This window comes from Nicotiana attenuata, chromosome 6 (assembly GCF_001879085.1).
Source record: "Nicotiana attenuata strain UT chromosome 6, NIATTr2, whole genome shotgun sequence".
NCBI classification, from domain to species: domain Eukaryota; kingdom Viridiplantae; phylum Streptophyta; class Magnoliopsida; order Solanales; family Solanaceae; genus Nicotiana; species Nicotiana attenuata.
In genome coordinates, this window is record NC_031994.1 from 84791581 (window position 1) to 84805671 (window position 14091).

Here is a 14091-nt window from a genome sequence, read left to right on the forward strand (position 1 = left end):
CCATAGTTCGTGGTATTCCATCCATTCGGGTGCCGTGAAGATGTACCAGGATTTGAGACAGCACTACTGGTGGAGGAGAATGAAGAAAGATATAGTGGCGTTTGTGGCTCGGTGCCTCAATTGTCAGCAGCTGAAATATGAGCATTAGAGACCCGGTGGCTTGCTTCAGCAGATAGATATTTCAGAGTGGAAGTGGGAGCGGATCACCATGGATTGCGTAGTTGGACTCCCACAGACTTTGAGGAAGTTTGATGCTATTTGGGTGATTGTGGATCGGCTAACCAAGTCTGCGCACTTTATTCCTGTGTGTACTATTTATTCTTCAGAGCGGTTAGGTGAATTTATATCCAAGAGATTGTTCGCCTGCATGGTGTCCCGGTTTCCATCATTTCAGATAGAGGTACTCAGTTTACATCACAGTTTTAGAGGGCCGTGCAACGAGAGTTGGGTACTCAGGAGTTGAGCACATCTTTTCACCCTTAGATGGACGGGCAGTCCGAGTGCACTATTCAGATATTGGAGGACATGTTACGCGCTTGTGTCATTGATTTTGGGGGTTCATGGGACCAGATTCTACCGCTCGCGGAGTTTGCTTACAACAACAGTTATCAGTTGAGTATTCAAATGGCTCCATATGAGGCTTTGTATGGGAGGTGGTGTAGATCTCCAGTAGGTTGGTTTGAGCCGGGTGAGGCTAGGCTTTTGGGTACTGACTTGGTACAGGATGCTTTGAACAAGGTGAAAGTGATTCAGGAGCGGCTTCGTACAACTCAGTCAAGACAAAAGAGTTATGCTGACAGGAAGGTTCGTGATGTGTCTTACATGGTTGGGGAGAAGGTTCTGCTGAAGGTTTCACCCCTGAAGGGTGTTATGAGATTTGGGAAGAAGGGCAAGTTGAGCCCTCGATTCATTGGGCCTTTGAGGTGCTTCGGAGGATTTGGGAGTTGGCTTATGAGCTTGCCTTGCCACCTAGCTTGTTGGGTGTGCATCCGGTATTTCATGTTTCTATGCTCTAGAAGTATATCGGCGATTCGTCGCATGTTTTGGATTTCAGCACGGTTCAGTTAGACGGTGATTTGACTTATGATGTGGAGCCAGTGGCTATTTTGGAGCGGCAGGTCCGAAAGTTGAGATCAAAGGATATAGCTTCAGTGAAAGTACAGTGGAGAGGTCGGCCCGTGGAGGAGGCTACTTGGGAGACCGAGAGGGTGATGCGGAGTGGATATCCACGCCTATTTGAGGCTTCATGTATGTTTCTAGACTCGTTCGAGGACGAACGTTTGTTTAAGAGGGGGAGGATGTAACAACCCAGTCTATCGTTTCATGAGTTATAGCCCCGTTTCCTCCATTTCTGTATCCTCATGTGTTCCTCAGCTGTATTTTATCGTATCGTGTTGGTTGGTTCGGGTCCAGAGTGATTTCGTTGGGAAATGAGACACTTAGTCTCTTTTGTGAGGTTTAAGTTGGAAAAGTCAACTGGATATTGACTTATGAGTAAACGATGTCGGATTTTGATTTTTATGATCCGGTTAGCTCTGTTAGGTAATTTTGGTCGTGGGAGCATGTCCGGAATGTGATTTGGAGGTCCGTGGTTGAATTAGGCTTGTATTGGCGAAATTGGAAAATTGGCGATTTTTGGTTGGCAGTGGAAATTTTGATATATGGGTCGGAATGGAATTTCGGAAGTTGGAGCAGGTTCGTGGTGTCATTTTGTGATGTGTGCGCAAAATTTTGAGTCATTCGAACGTGATTTGGTAGGTTTCGACGTCGTTTGTGAAATTTGGAAAATATAGATGTTCTTAGGCTTGAATCCGAGGGTAATTTGGCGTTTTGATGTTTTTTTGAGTGATTCAAAGGTCCGACCAAGGTTGAATGATGTTATGGGATATGTTGGTATGTTTGTTCTAGGTCCCGAGGGCCTCGGGTGAGTTTCGGATGGTTATCGGATCATTATTTAGATTTGGAAGTTGGAAATATCTGGTATCTGGTGTTGGAAAGTTGCAGGTCTCGGATCTTGGAAGTGCGGCCGCGGAGAGAATTCGGCGGACCGCGGTGAGGATTGTGCGGAGTGAATTTCATGCGGACCGCTGTAGTTGATATCTCAGGACCCACGGCCGAGGTAGAATTTCGCGGACCACAGTGGGAGTGTGGGGCCGCGGTGAGAAATACACGGACCGCGGAATGGAAGTTCAGAGGGCACTATATAAGCAAGGTTTAGGGTTTTATTTCACATCTTGGACTTTGGGAGCTCGGTTTGAGGCGAATTTTCGGGAGTTTTTCAAGGAAATCATCTGGGTAAGTAATTCTAACTCGGTTTTGGCTAATATCATGAATATATCATTTGATTCGTGATTTGGATAGAATTTGGGTAAAATTGGTGGAGTTTCATAAAATGTGTTTTTGGGAATTGAAAGCCCACTTGAGGTCGAATTTGAGTGAAACTAGTATGGTTAGTCTGGTAATCGAATGGGTTGTCGGATTTTGTGACTTTTGTCGTGTTTCGAGACGGGGGCCCGGGGCCCAACTTTTGAGTTGACTTTTTGACTTTTGGCCTAAAGCTTAGCATTTTCTTATGTGATTGATTCCTTTAGCTCGTGTTGATTGTATCGAATTGTTTGTGGCTACATTCGAGGCGTTTGGAGGCCGGTTCGAGAGGCAAGGACATCGCGAAATAGGGAATTGACCGGTTTGAGGTAAGTAATGATTGTAAATCTAGTCCTAAGGGTATGAAACCCCGGATTTCACATTGTTTTACTTCTTTGGGGTGACACACATGCTAGGTGACGAGCGTGTGGGCGTGCACATTTGGGGATTGTGACTTGGTCCGTCCCGTAGCAACTATAAAGTTGCGTATTTGACTGTAAACTATATGATACTTATGTGTTTTAGAAAGAACTACCATAATTGGGTTGAATGCCATATTTGGGCCTTGTGCCAAAGCTGTTTGGACCCTTAGGGGCCTTTTCTTAGTATCCTCTTACTGTTTTGATTTAAGATCTATACTCAGTCATGCTGTGTTTACTGATTTCATAACTCAGTCTTTATTACTCCGTTTTGATGCATAAAATGATATTTTGGGCTGAGCACCCTGTTTTTACTGATAGCCCAAGTGGCTTGAGAGGTTTATGACTGAGTGAGGTCGAGGGCATGTTTTGTGAGGATATTATGGGATTGGGCTGCGCACCACAGCATGTTATTCCTAATTTATGATTATGAGTGGCCGAGGGACTAATTGATTTATGCCACGAGATGGCTTGTTATAGTGCTTGGGCTGTCGGAGCCCCTCCGGAGTCTGCACACCCCCAGTGAGCGCATGTACCCTGAGTGAGTGATATGATATTTTGCCCGAGGGGCTGTTCTTGATTCATGTTGTGCCCAAGGGGCTGTTTACGAGTGATGTGAGGTTTGCTCGAGGGGCTGATTATGATTCATGTTTGCCCGAGTGGCTGTTCACGAGTGATGGTTTGCCCGAGGGGCTGTTTATGTTTTCATCATTTTTACTCTCTGTTTCATCACTTTGTTGGAAAAATTGTTGAAAGACGTTTTAAAACAGTTTAGTGAAACTGGATTTTTAAACGAGATGATTTGACTCACATACTGATTTGAAAGCATGTTGTACATACTGAGATTTCATGATGTGGACTTTATGTGTTTCTTACTGTTCAGTCTTTATTTACTTTTATTACTTACTGAGTTGGCGTACTCACATTACTCTCTGTACCTTGTGTGCAGATCCAGGGGTTGCTGGACGTGCTAGCGATTGTTGATTTTCATTCGTCGCGGATCTGTGGAGTTAGCAAGGTTGCTACATGGCGATCACAGCCCTGCTCTTCTTCCTCCTATCTTTCTTTAGATATTATTAGTTATTTTTTCTAGACTGTATTAGTCTTAGTTTTTATCGGACATAAAGCAGCAAATATGAGACAAAAATACTACAACATTGAAGGTATGCCATTTTCCATAACTTAAATCTGTTTAATTTTTGATTTTGATAAATCAAAATCTCAATTTTTCTCCCAAATTTGTCGATGGACTCCGGTTAAAGTGTACGAAGTCGGTTGACCGTATCCGGGACGTTTTCCGCTCCAGCACCTGTCCAGTCTCGTATCAGGATGGGGACGACACCAAAATTGAAGAGTCCGTGCAACTTAGCCTGTAGGGCCCGGAGTTTACTGGTGTACTACCTTCCAACAGGGGAATATGATGATCAAAGACTCCCCTGGAAGGTGGCAGTTGTTGTGGCTCACCAAAGACTTCACTATATTCTCCTAGTAGTTGTGTGACTTCCTCAGATTCTGTCTCAAAACTAGTGATCAGTTCTGCTGTCTCCCTTTCACTTTTTACCCTTACCATGAAGAATTGTGAACCTTCCACAGACATCTTCTCAAAAGACTTAGCATCCACAGCCTTAAAGGTAGGTTGTATGCCCTTAAGTGTTAACAATTTACCCTTATACTCAAATTCTATCAACAACTTTCTAAAATTGAATTTGATGTCTTCCAATGGGTATAACCATTGGATTCCCAGAACTAGATCACTCTTCCCTATTGGAAACACTAAGAAATCATCTTCAAACATTGTCCCTTGCATAAACCATTTGAACCCCTTGCACATCTTATCAGTGGGAATTTCCCTTCCATCAGCCACCTGCACTAGTTGTGGTTTGATCTTTTGGATTACACAACCCAACTTCCTGGCAGTCTCTTCATCTATGAAATTATGTGTTGATCCACAGTAAATGAAGATTTCTAGGGGTCTTTTGTCAGTGTAGCCCCTAAGTCTAAGAGTTTTGTCTCCCATGGATCCATTTAAAGCTTGCAAGGAAATGGCATAGTTTTCTGATGGTTTTGTCACCACTCCTGCTTCCTCTTCCTCCAGCTCTTCAAGTATCTCTTGTTCTTCTGCACAAGCATGCTCTTCAATCACTTCTAACTCAAGTGAATACAATTGTCTCTTGGCCTGGCACTTATGACCAAACACATATTTCTCATCACAAAAGAAACATAAACCTTAAGCTCTCTTCTCTTCCATCTCTGCTGGAGTAAGCCTTCTTCTCCTGTTGTTATCCATTTAGGCAGTAACAGGTTTTCTCAAGTTGTTGGTAGTGTTCTTCTGTGTTGTGCTAGAATGATGCCCCATTGGCCCTCTATGAGAGAATAAACCAGCAACACTACTCCTGATAGCTTGGCTTTGGGCTGCAAAGTTGGTCTCCTGAAGACTAGCTAGATAATATGCTTGTGGGAGAGTACAAGGGTTCCCAACTCTGACAACATTACTAATCTCAGGTTTGAGGTTGTTTAGGAAAATGCTTATAGCATGCTCTACTGATAGATTGAGCCAGGTCATGACACTAACAAAAGCTCTTTGGTAGTCTTTCACACTACCTGTATGTTTAATATTCATCAACTCAGTCATAGGGTCTGAATATTCTGCCCCAAAACTATCACATAATGCCCATAAGTACTCTTCCCATGTTGGAAGAGGCATTTGTCCTCTACTCCTCATGTACCCCAAATGCCATTGCAGGGCATCCCCTTCAAAATGCATTGACACCAACTTTATTTTTTGTTGGATGGTGACATCTTCTTCAGAGAAAAACTGTTCCACCTTGTACAACCATGTTCTCAGATCTTCCCCATTGAACTAAGGGAACTCCACTTTGGTATATTTGGTGAAAGGAATGTTAGGCAAGGGCACATTAGTATATATTTGGTGTGTGTGGTAAGGAGCATTGTTTTGTGCAAAGGGAATTTGGTGGTAAAGGGGTGGAGGAATGTGTGTGGGTTGTGTATTATAGGCAGGTGGGAATTGAACATAGGAGTTGTGGGATAATGACATTCCCATAGGGGTTCCTTGGCCAAAGGGCTAGTGTGTTGGGTAGTGCCTGCCTTGTTCAGGCAGTGGTGAAAGATCGTGCGACTGTGGCATGGGATACCTCATATAATTGGTTTGAGGGTTTTGGTTGCTCAAGCCTACAGTAGGTACATTATAGTTAGGGAAGGCTGGGGGGTAAGTTTGCTGAGTTTGGGTTATGGGGGTAGGGTTGTGTGGATGTGTTAGGAGCCATGGTTACTGGCGTTAAATTGCTCACAACAGTTGTTACTTGTGAGGACAAACTACTATAGTTCAACAAATTTTGAGTTTCAGGAATGGGAGATGAGCAAATTTGCACTAGGGAATTAACAAAAGGGTTGCTCGTTTGAAAATTAGGGGCAGCTGGTACCACAGAAGAAGGGGTTTGTAATGGAACAGTACTCTGAAGGTTAAAATTACCAGGTGAGTTCAGCTGAGTGTTACTTGAGTTATTCAAACTCGAGCTCGCAGGAAAAGGGGAAATCAGATCTCCAAACCTTAATGGAGTGTCTGATGGAGAATACAACTCTCCTCCACTGGGGTTGATGTCCTTGTCTCTCTCTGGTCTTTTCCCTATTGCTACAACTTCCTTAAGCTCACGCATGGCAGAAACTTGACTCCGAATAGCTTGTTCGTGTCGAGCTTCAGATTGGTCCTGCCTCTGATTTAGATTTACCATATCAACAGACATTTTGTGAAGGATTGACATCACCTCTGATATTTCAGTCGCCATGAATCCTTCGAGCAATATCGTGCTCTAATACCACTTATGTGTAATTGAAGAAGAAGAAGAACTAAAGAGGAATCATGGCTACGTTAAGAACTAGGGCAAGATAAAAAGCTTAATTTGATTGATAATGGTAATGGATAATTACAGAGTATATATCACCCACTCAGCTTCTACAGGACAAAACATCATAACTACCTATGATGGACTAAAAAGTATTCTCTCAAAATAATTCATGGGCCTAATTACAAATAAGTAAATTGTATACTAAAACTTATAATGGACTAAAGTGTACTAACTAATAACTTTAATTAGCTGGGCTTTCTAACTGATTTAACGGTAGAGTTCCTTCCCCGAAGACTCAGGTACAACCTCCGCAATCACAGACTCTTCTATCTCGTATCAAAGAAGCCAAATATAATGTGGGTCTGGCTATAATTGACACCTGGAAAGCTAAAAGAGCTAAAACGTCAGTACAATTTACCATCTCTCGTGGTGTTGAAGAATCGTTGTTTCGAAGTTGTAAGGAGATGAGATGCGAAAATAAAAACATAATAAACTGAACGCCGATAGGTGTTTGTTGTATTGTCTCAGACAGAGTTCACTGGTAAGATTGATAACCGTTGCAAGTTTATGGGCACAAGGTGACCATTAGACTGTTGTGGAGATCAGACTGTTGTGGAGATTTTATGCAACGTAGTATTGTTGCCTCTAAGGGTGTCAGAGATGTTATAACTCTGGACGTTAGTTCAAGTTATTTCAGCAGATTATTTTTGATCCTTTTTGTCTTTGTATTTATGCCATACATTTCTATTTATGGATTCCAAATGTATGCATTTTTCTCTTGAAGTTGTTTGTTCAAATTTGCAGGAAATTCTGTGTGGAGCTTGTGCAAACAACGTGAAGAGAAAAATTATAAGTCAAGTACGTATTTAAATCTTCCCTCTCTGCTTTGGTTAAATTCCGGGGATCTTTTTGTTCTTTCGAATTTCATTTTACTGAGTATTTGTATCAATCTTCTGATTTATCTCATAATCCTTCTTTTTATTTGTTGTTATTTCGCGTGTTTCTTTTTACTGTGATGGCATAATGAGCATATTTGCTTTACCACAAGGAGGTAATTTACAAAGTTTGACATCATAAAGAGATAATACACAATTAACTATATTCAAGTTCGGACGCTTCTGAGTGTTTTTGCTATGTGTGTGTGAATAGCGGTGTTTTACAGGGTTTATTCTTTAGCATTCTCGCTAGAATATTAATAGATAATTCTTTCACTGTCCTATCATGTAACTATTATTTACTCATGTGATCTATCTTATCTGTGTTTGTTTTTCTTCCAGCAATATTTTTCTTACGACAACTTATATTAGGAATCAGTTACTATCACTCCATAGTATACAGTCTACAGAGCCTATATTAATTTGTTTCAAATTGGATAATTCTAAACCAAAAGAAAATTGGCTAATTCACAGAATATTAGATTACTCTTGTATTATGAGCGTGTGATGTGATTATTATCTTGAATTCTAGGAAGTGTGCCGCTATGATCTCAAGCTCGAAAATACACACCATGTCTAAAAATATGTGACTTTTGCTATTCCAAGGCAATGAATCTGCTTTTAGGTGAACCCTTGAGATCCCTTTTGATAGAGATGATGGGGTGTCCTACGTAGAGAATTATGTTTTAATGTAGATTCTCTAATTTTTGGTATACCTATTTTTCATTATTAAAAATTCATTTACCTTGTAAAAATATGCAATGAACTAAACTATATGATCTCTGCTGTGATTGGTTTCTTTTTCAGTTCAGTTTCTGACTCGTATATTCCTTTGTTTATTCTACAGCTGTGCATTTTCAACCCAAATCTTCAGTAGGAACTCAGGCCCATATTGTACTAGAAATCTTATCAAACAAAGAAGTACTACGGAAAGGTATGCTAATGATCTTTAGAAGACACTTCAGTTTATGCATTTCTCTTGACCTAAACCTTAATATGTAGTATATGTTATTATTTGGAGGTGAAGCTGACAGATATTTGGACTTGTAGGGTGACATTATATGTGATATTGGTTGGTGCATATCCCTCCGATGATCCTAATGATACACGAAATTTCAGGAGATTAAGCATGAATTCTTGTTCATCTTTAAGTTATAGTTGGCTTTGTTTTGCCCTCTTTGACTCAATCCTCATGTTTTCAGATGGTACACTTCATGTCGTGATAAGTGATTATTAGATAATTACAACAACAATAACTACCCAGTAAAATCCCACAAAGTGGGGTCCGGGAAGGGTAATGTGTACGCAGACCTTACCCCTACCCCGATAGGGCAGAGAGGCTGTTTCTGATAGACCCTGATTACTAGATAATTGGAGGAATAATATTAGCATGTTACATGAGGAACAAGTTCATGCTGATTATTGCATCTAGCTCTGTTTCGGATGAGCAAATTTTCAGCTTTCCTCTTGCGGCTTTGACTGCACAGCTGTCAATTAAGTTTCATATTGTTTGTAGGAATAGAAGTAAATGTCATTTAAGATTAAACTTATGCTTTCCAGTAGAAGGGAAATTCCATTGCTTTACTACTCTTAGGAATGAGATGAACAACAACATTCTGTCATATTTCAGCCCTTCATAATTCCTGTATAAACTTTCCATGGCACTGAGAATGTAGCTTTTCTTTTTTCCGTTTTGGCTTGAATATAACTATGTAATTGCTGCATTGTGGGTGTTCAGTTGTATTAACTATTCAAAATTTCTAGCCCAGTTTTAAAAATACACATAATTCTGGTAATTCAACGATGCAATATCATCCTAAGATTCTCCTATTTTCTTTTCAGAATATGGACATAACTTTTATCCAATTGTAGCATCAACTTAACGTTTGTATTAGAGGACCACTAACATGAGCATGAATAATCTGATAGCTTTTGTCTTTCTCATTCTCATGGAAGCAAGCTCAAGAATGCAATTGCCCAACCTTGTTCCGCAAATGAATGTACATTATGTTAATATTTGGCCAAATATATAGACAACCCCTTAAACTTGTCAAAATATTTCATTCAGACACCTTAACTAAGAGTATGACCTATTGGACACTTAAACTATGTGAAATGTGTGCCTATTGAACACAACATGCTGACATGGCATGATGTGAATCTCACCCGAACTTAAGCACGTGAATTGATTTACTTTTGTTAACATGGCTTTCTTCTTCTTTCTTTATCATAGTGTTCATCTTCTTCACCATTAGTTTGCACAAATATTACAGAAATTTGTTAAATAATGTAATGTGAGGGTAGTTTAGTCTTTTAGATAAAAGCTGTTAATTAACTAACTAATAGCTGTTAGGGAGTTGTTAGGTAGTTAGTAAGTTCTTAACTACATATTTAGCATATATATATATATATATATATATATATATATATATATATATATATATATATATATATATATATATATATATATACATATACATATACATACATGTGACATAAAATGTAAATACACATTTTTAGAGAATAAAACAATAAACTCTAAATTCCTCTCTCTCTATCTCTCCGCCTAATACTTCTCTCTTGCCTAACTTCTGCTTCTGTTCTTTGTTTTTATTTCTAAAGCTTCTCAGATTATTCCTTCATGATATTCATTACAAGTGTATGAATTAATCTTCATGGTATCAGAGCATACACAACTTACTGTTGTGATCTGTACATCGATCCAAATTCAACTCAAGAATTCTTTGATTTCTCAAACTTTCTGCTCTCTTATTCTTCTTATCAGAATCTTGAAGAAGAACATTAACAAAAATGGCTATTAATGGCGAATCAGTGGTTCAACCATCAGGAATTCAACCTCCAAATGAACATGCAGCTGGTATTCAAGGAAATCAAGTAAATGGAATTGATTACAATCATCCGTTGTTCTTATCCCCTGCAGATGTTAGTGGAATTCAGATTATCTCTTTTCAGTTGACAGGAATGGAGAACTACTCAATTTGGTTCAGATCCATGAGAGTAGCTTTGCTGGGCAGAAATAAGCTAGGAATGGTTGATGGTACATGCAGGAAAGAAAGATTCCCAGAAACGATGTGGAATCACTGGGAAAGGGTAAATGCAATTGTTCTTTCTTGGATCATGAATTCAGTGGGAAAAGGACTGCTTGGAGGAATTATGTATGCATCTAGTGCTCAAGTGGTCTGGGAAGATTTGGCTGAAAGGTTCAACAAGATAGATGGTTCAAGAACCTTCAATCTTCATAAAGAAATTGCTACTCTATCACAAGGAACAACATCTGTATCAGTGTATTTTTCGAAATTAAAAGATCTATGGGAAGAATTTGAAGCATTAGTACCAGCACCTGGCTGTGATTGTCTAAAATCAAGAGATTTTGTAGCTTACTTGCAGAAACTGAAGCTGTATCAATTTCTAATGGGACTGAACGACTCATACTCACATGCTAGGAGTCAAATTCTAATGAGAAGTCCTGTTCCTACAGTAAATCAAGCCTATACTGATTATAAGTGACGAGGGTCAAAAATCTGTTGCTGCAACTTCAGGAATACTGGGATCTAATCCTACAAGCCAAGGAGGAAATTATGAGATTGCTATGTACTCAAAATCTAGTACAAATCAGATTAAGAATCAGAGATTTAAAAGGAATTACAATGTTTACTGTGACTACTGTAAAATGAAAGGGCACAGTAAAGAAAACTGCTACAAGATTGTTGGGTATCCTGCAGATTTCAAGAACAAGAGGAGAATAAACAATGGGACAAATGCAGCTTATAATGTGAATATGTTGACAGAATCTAGTCAGTCTAATGATCAACAAGCAAACTCAATGCCTATGTTCAGCTATGGGAAGAATACAAATGTGCTGGAGCAGGAAAAACCAGGGCCTAATGCTCAAACTCAAGGACCTAGTTCAACTATGGAGAAATCAGGTCTTGAAAACTATGCTCTTACAAAGTCTCAATATGAACAGATTACAGATGTTGAATAACAATGGCATATCAAATTCAGCTACTGCAGCAAATGTGGCAGGTATGGATACAACTTTATTAGTGTCTAGTTGCCTTAGTCAATGGATTATAGACACCGGGGCAACAAACCATATGGTAGCTGATAAAAAACTACTAGATGAAAGGACAGTAAATAAATCAAACAATCCAAAGAAAGTTTTACTTCATAATGGAGATATTACAACTGTCACTCATATAGGAACAAGTTCTATATTAGAAAACAGTATTATTACTAATGTGTTTTATGTTCCTCAGTTCAAGTATAACCTATTATCAGTCTCTAATCTAACCAAAGAATTATAATGCTCAGCAACCCTTTTCCCTGATTTTTGTGTATTTCAAGAACTCTTCACTGGGAAGGTGAAGGGGATTGGTAAAGAGAATGCTGGATTATATCTTCTATACACTAATACAGCTGAAAGGAACAAAATGGTAGCTTTGATTGCAAAGGAAAATGATACAAATAAAAGTGAATACTCAGATATAGTTCTGTGGCATAGGAGATGTGGTCATGTATCCACCCAGACTCTTAAGAAGATATTACATATAGATACTGATACTATTAGAAATAGAATAAATAAGTGCACTGTATGTCCTTGTGCAAAACACACTAGGTTACCATTTCCACAAGTAGTATACAAAGTAGCAAGTGTTTTGATCTCATACATGTAGACTTGTGGGGACCTTATAGAGTGCCTACTATAGATGAAAATAAGTACTTTCTGACTATTGTAGATGATTTCTCAAGGGTAACTTGGATATTTTTGCTAAAACAAAAATCTGATGCCTGTGTGTCAATTCAGCATTTTTTCAGATATGTAAAAACACAGTTTGATACAACAGTAAAAATTATAAGAACAGACAATGGATCAGAATTTGTGAACTCTGTGTGTGAACAAATGTTTAAAGAATTAGGAACAATACATCAAAGAACCTGTGTGTATACACCTCAGCAGAATGGTGTAGCTGAGAGAAAACACAGACATATATTAGAAGTCACAAGGGCTATTAGATTTCAAGCTCAAATACCTATTACATTTTGGGGTTACTGTGTTTTAGCTGCTGTATATCTAATAAATAGAATGCCTAGTATTGTTATTGGAAACATGTCTCCATTTGAAAGACTACACAAAAGAAAGCCATCACTTATGCATCTTAGAATAATAGGATGCCTTTGCTTTGCAAAAACAGTACAAGAGCATGATAAGTTAATGCCTAGAGCTAAGCTAGCTATTCATATGGGATATTCAGAAATCCAGAAAGGATATATTTTATATGATCTTACTACAAATCTTTCTTCACAAGCAGAGATGTTATATTTAGAGAAGATGTTTTTCCATTTACAATAAAGGACAATAGTCCTTCACAGGTGTTTGTAGATATAACTCCAGAATTGAGAATGATGTATGATAATCCAATACTATCTCAAGACAGAAGTACAAATACAACTACAAATGCTAGTGACAATTCAGAATCTAGTGGAACTAATGTGCAACAGAACACAGAAATGATTACAGACTATGATGTAAGTGATATACAACAAAACAGTGAAGAAAACTACACAGATATAGTTCATGTTCAAACGGATGAAGGGCTAAATTCAGAGGTTCCCAACGCTAACAATTCACATACACCATGTGCTATTGAAGTTCAGAATCAGATCTCAGTTGGAGATAGAAGAAGATCCTGCAGAGACAAACATCCTCCAGTATGGTTGAAGGACTTTGTATCTCTGAATATCCATCAAAATATTCCTTATGCTTTAAATAAATATATCAGCTATGATCATCTCTCATCTAAATATCAGTCATATATAGCTACAACTTCAACAATGTCTGAACCAGTTAATTATTCTGAAGCTATTTTAGATCCTAGATGGATTCAGGCTATGGAGGAAGAGATACAGGCTCTTGAAAACAATCATACATGGGAAATTGTGACTTTGCCAGAAGGTAAGAAACCTATAGGGTGTAAATGGATTTACAAAATCAAATACAAAGCCACAGGAGAAATTGAAAGATTCAAAGCTAGATTAGTGGCAAAAGGATATAGCCAAAAGGAAGGAATTGACTATCAAGAAACCTTTTCACCTGTAGTGAAAATGGTAACAGTAAGAAGTATTCTAGCATTGGCAGCTTCAAGAAAATGGCATATACATCAAATGGATGTATACAATGCATTTCTTCAAGGGGATCTATTTGATGAAATTTATATGGATCTACCACAGGGATTTAAAAGTCAGGGGGAGAAAACTGTATGTAGACTTGTTAAATCCCTATATGGACTTAAACAGGCACCTAGACAATGGAATGCAAAATTGTGTGAATCATTGTTAAGGTTCAAATTCAAACAAAGCCAGTATGATCACTCCTTATTCATTAGAAAGACAACAGAAGGTACTACTCTAATTTTAGTTTATGTAGATGACATGTTAATTACAGGTGACAGTCTGAAATTAATTGAAGAAACAAAGACTCTACTGCAA

At 38.6% G+C, this 14091-nt stretch overlaps 1 protein-coding gene and 1 long non-coding RNA gene across 3 annotated transcripts; both read left to right on the plus strand.

The window, feature by feature from the left end:
* LOC109228356 lies at positions 6948-9215 on the plus strand. 2 transcript variants are annotated; one of them, XR_002068372.1, is made up of 4 exons: positions 6948-7187; positions 7451-7504; positions 8429-8515; positions 8632-9215. It is a non-coding gene; the product is annotated as an uncharacterized LOC109228356 (long non-coding RNA). The 2 variants fall into 2 exon arrangements; XR_002068371.1 differs by having other exon boundaries at positions 8429-9215.
* Positions 11631-12955, plus strand: LOC109228053. Its single transcript, XM_019393236.1, has 3 exons — positions 11631-11829; positions 11917-12194; positions 12410-12955. Exons 1-3 carry the CDS (start codon positions 11631-11633, stop codon positions 12953-12955), a joined length of 1023 nt encoding a protein of 340 aa, XP_019248781.1.

Bases quoted from the DNA above. Each gene is read 5' to 3' on its own strand.
- LOC109228053 (XM_019393236.1), top strand. From the start codon at position 11,631: ATGGATACAACTTTATTAGTGTCTAGTTGCCTTAGTCAATGGATTATA. The intron at 11,830-11,916 runs GTATTATTACTA...TATAATGCTCAG, and splicing joins AAGTTCTATATTAGAAAACA to CAACCCTTTTCCCTGATTTT. The intron at 12,195-12,409 runs GTATGTCCTTGT...GTGTCAATTCAG, and splicing joins ATAGAATAAATAAGTGCACT to CATTTTTTCAGATATGTAAA.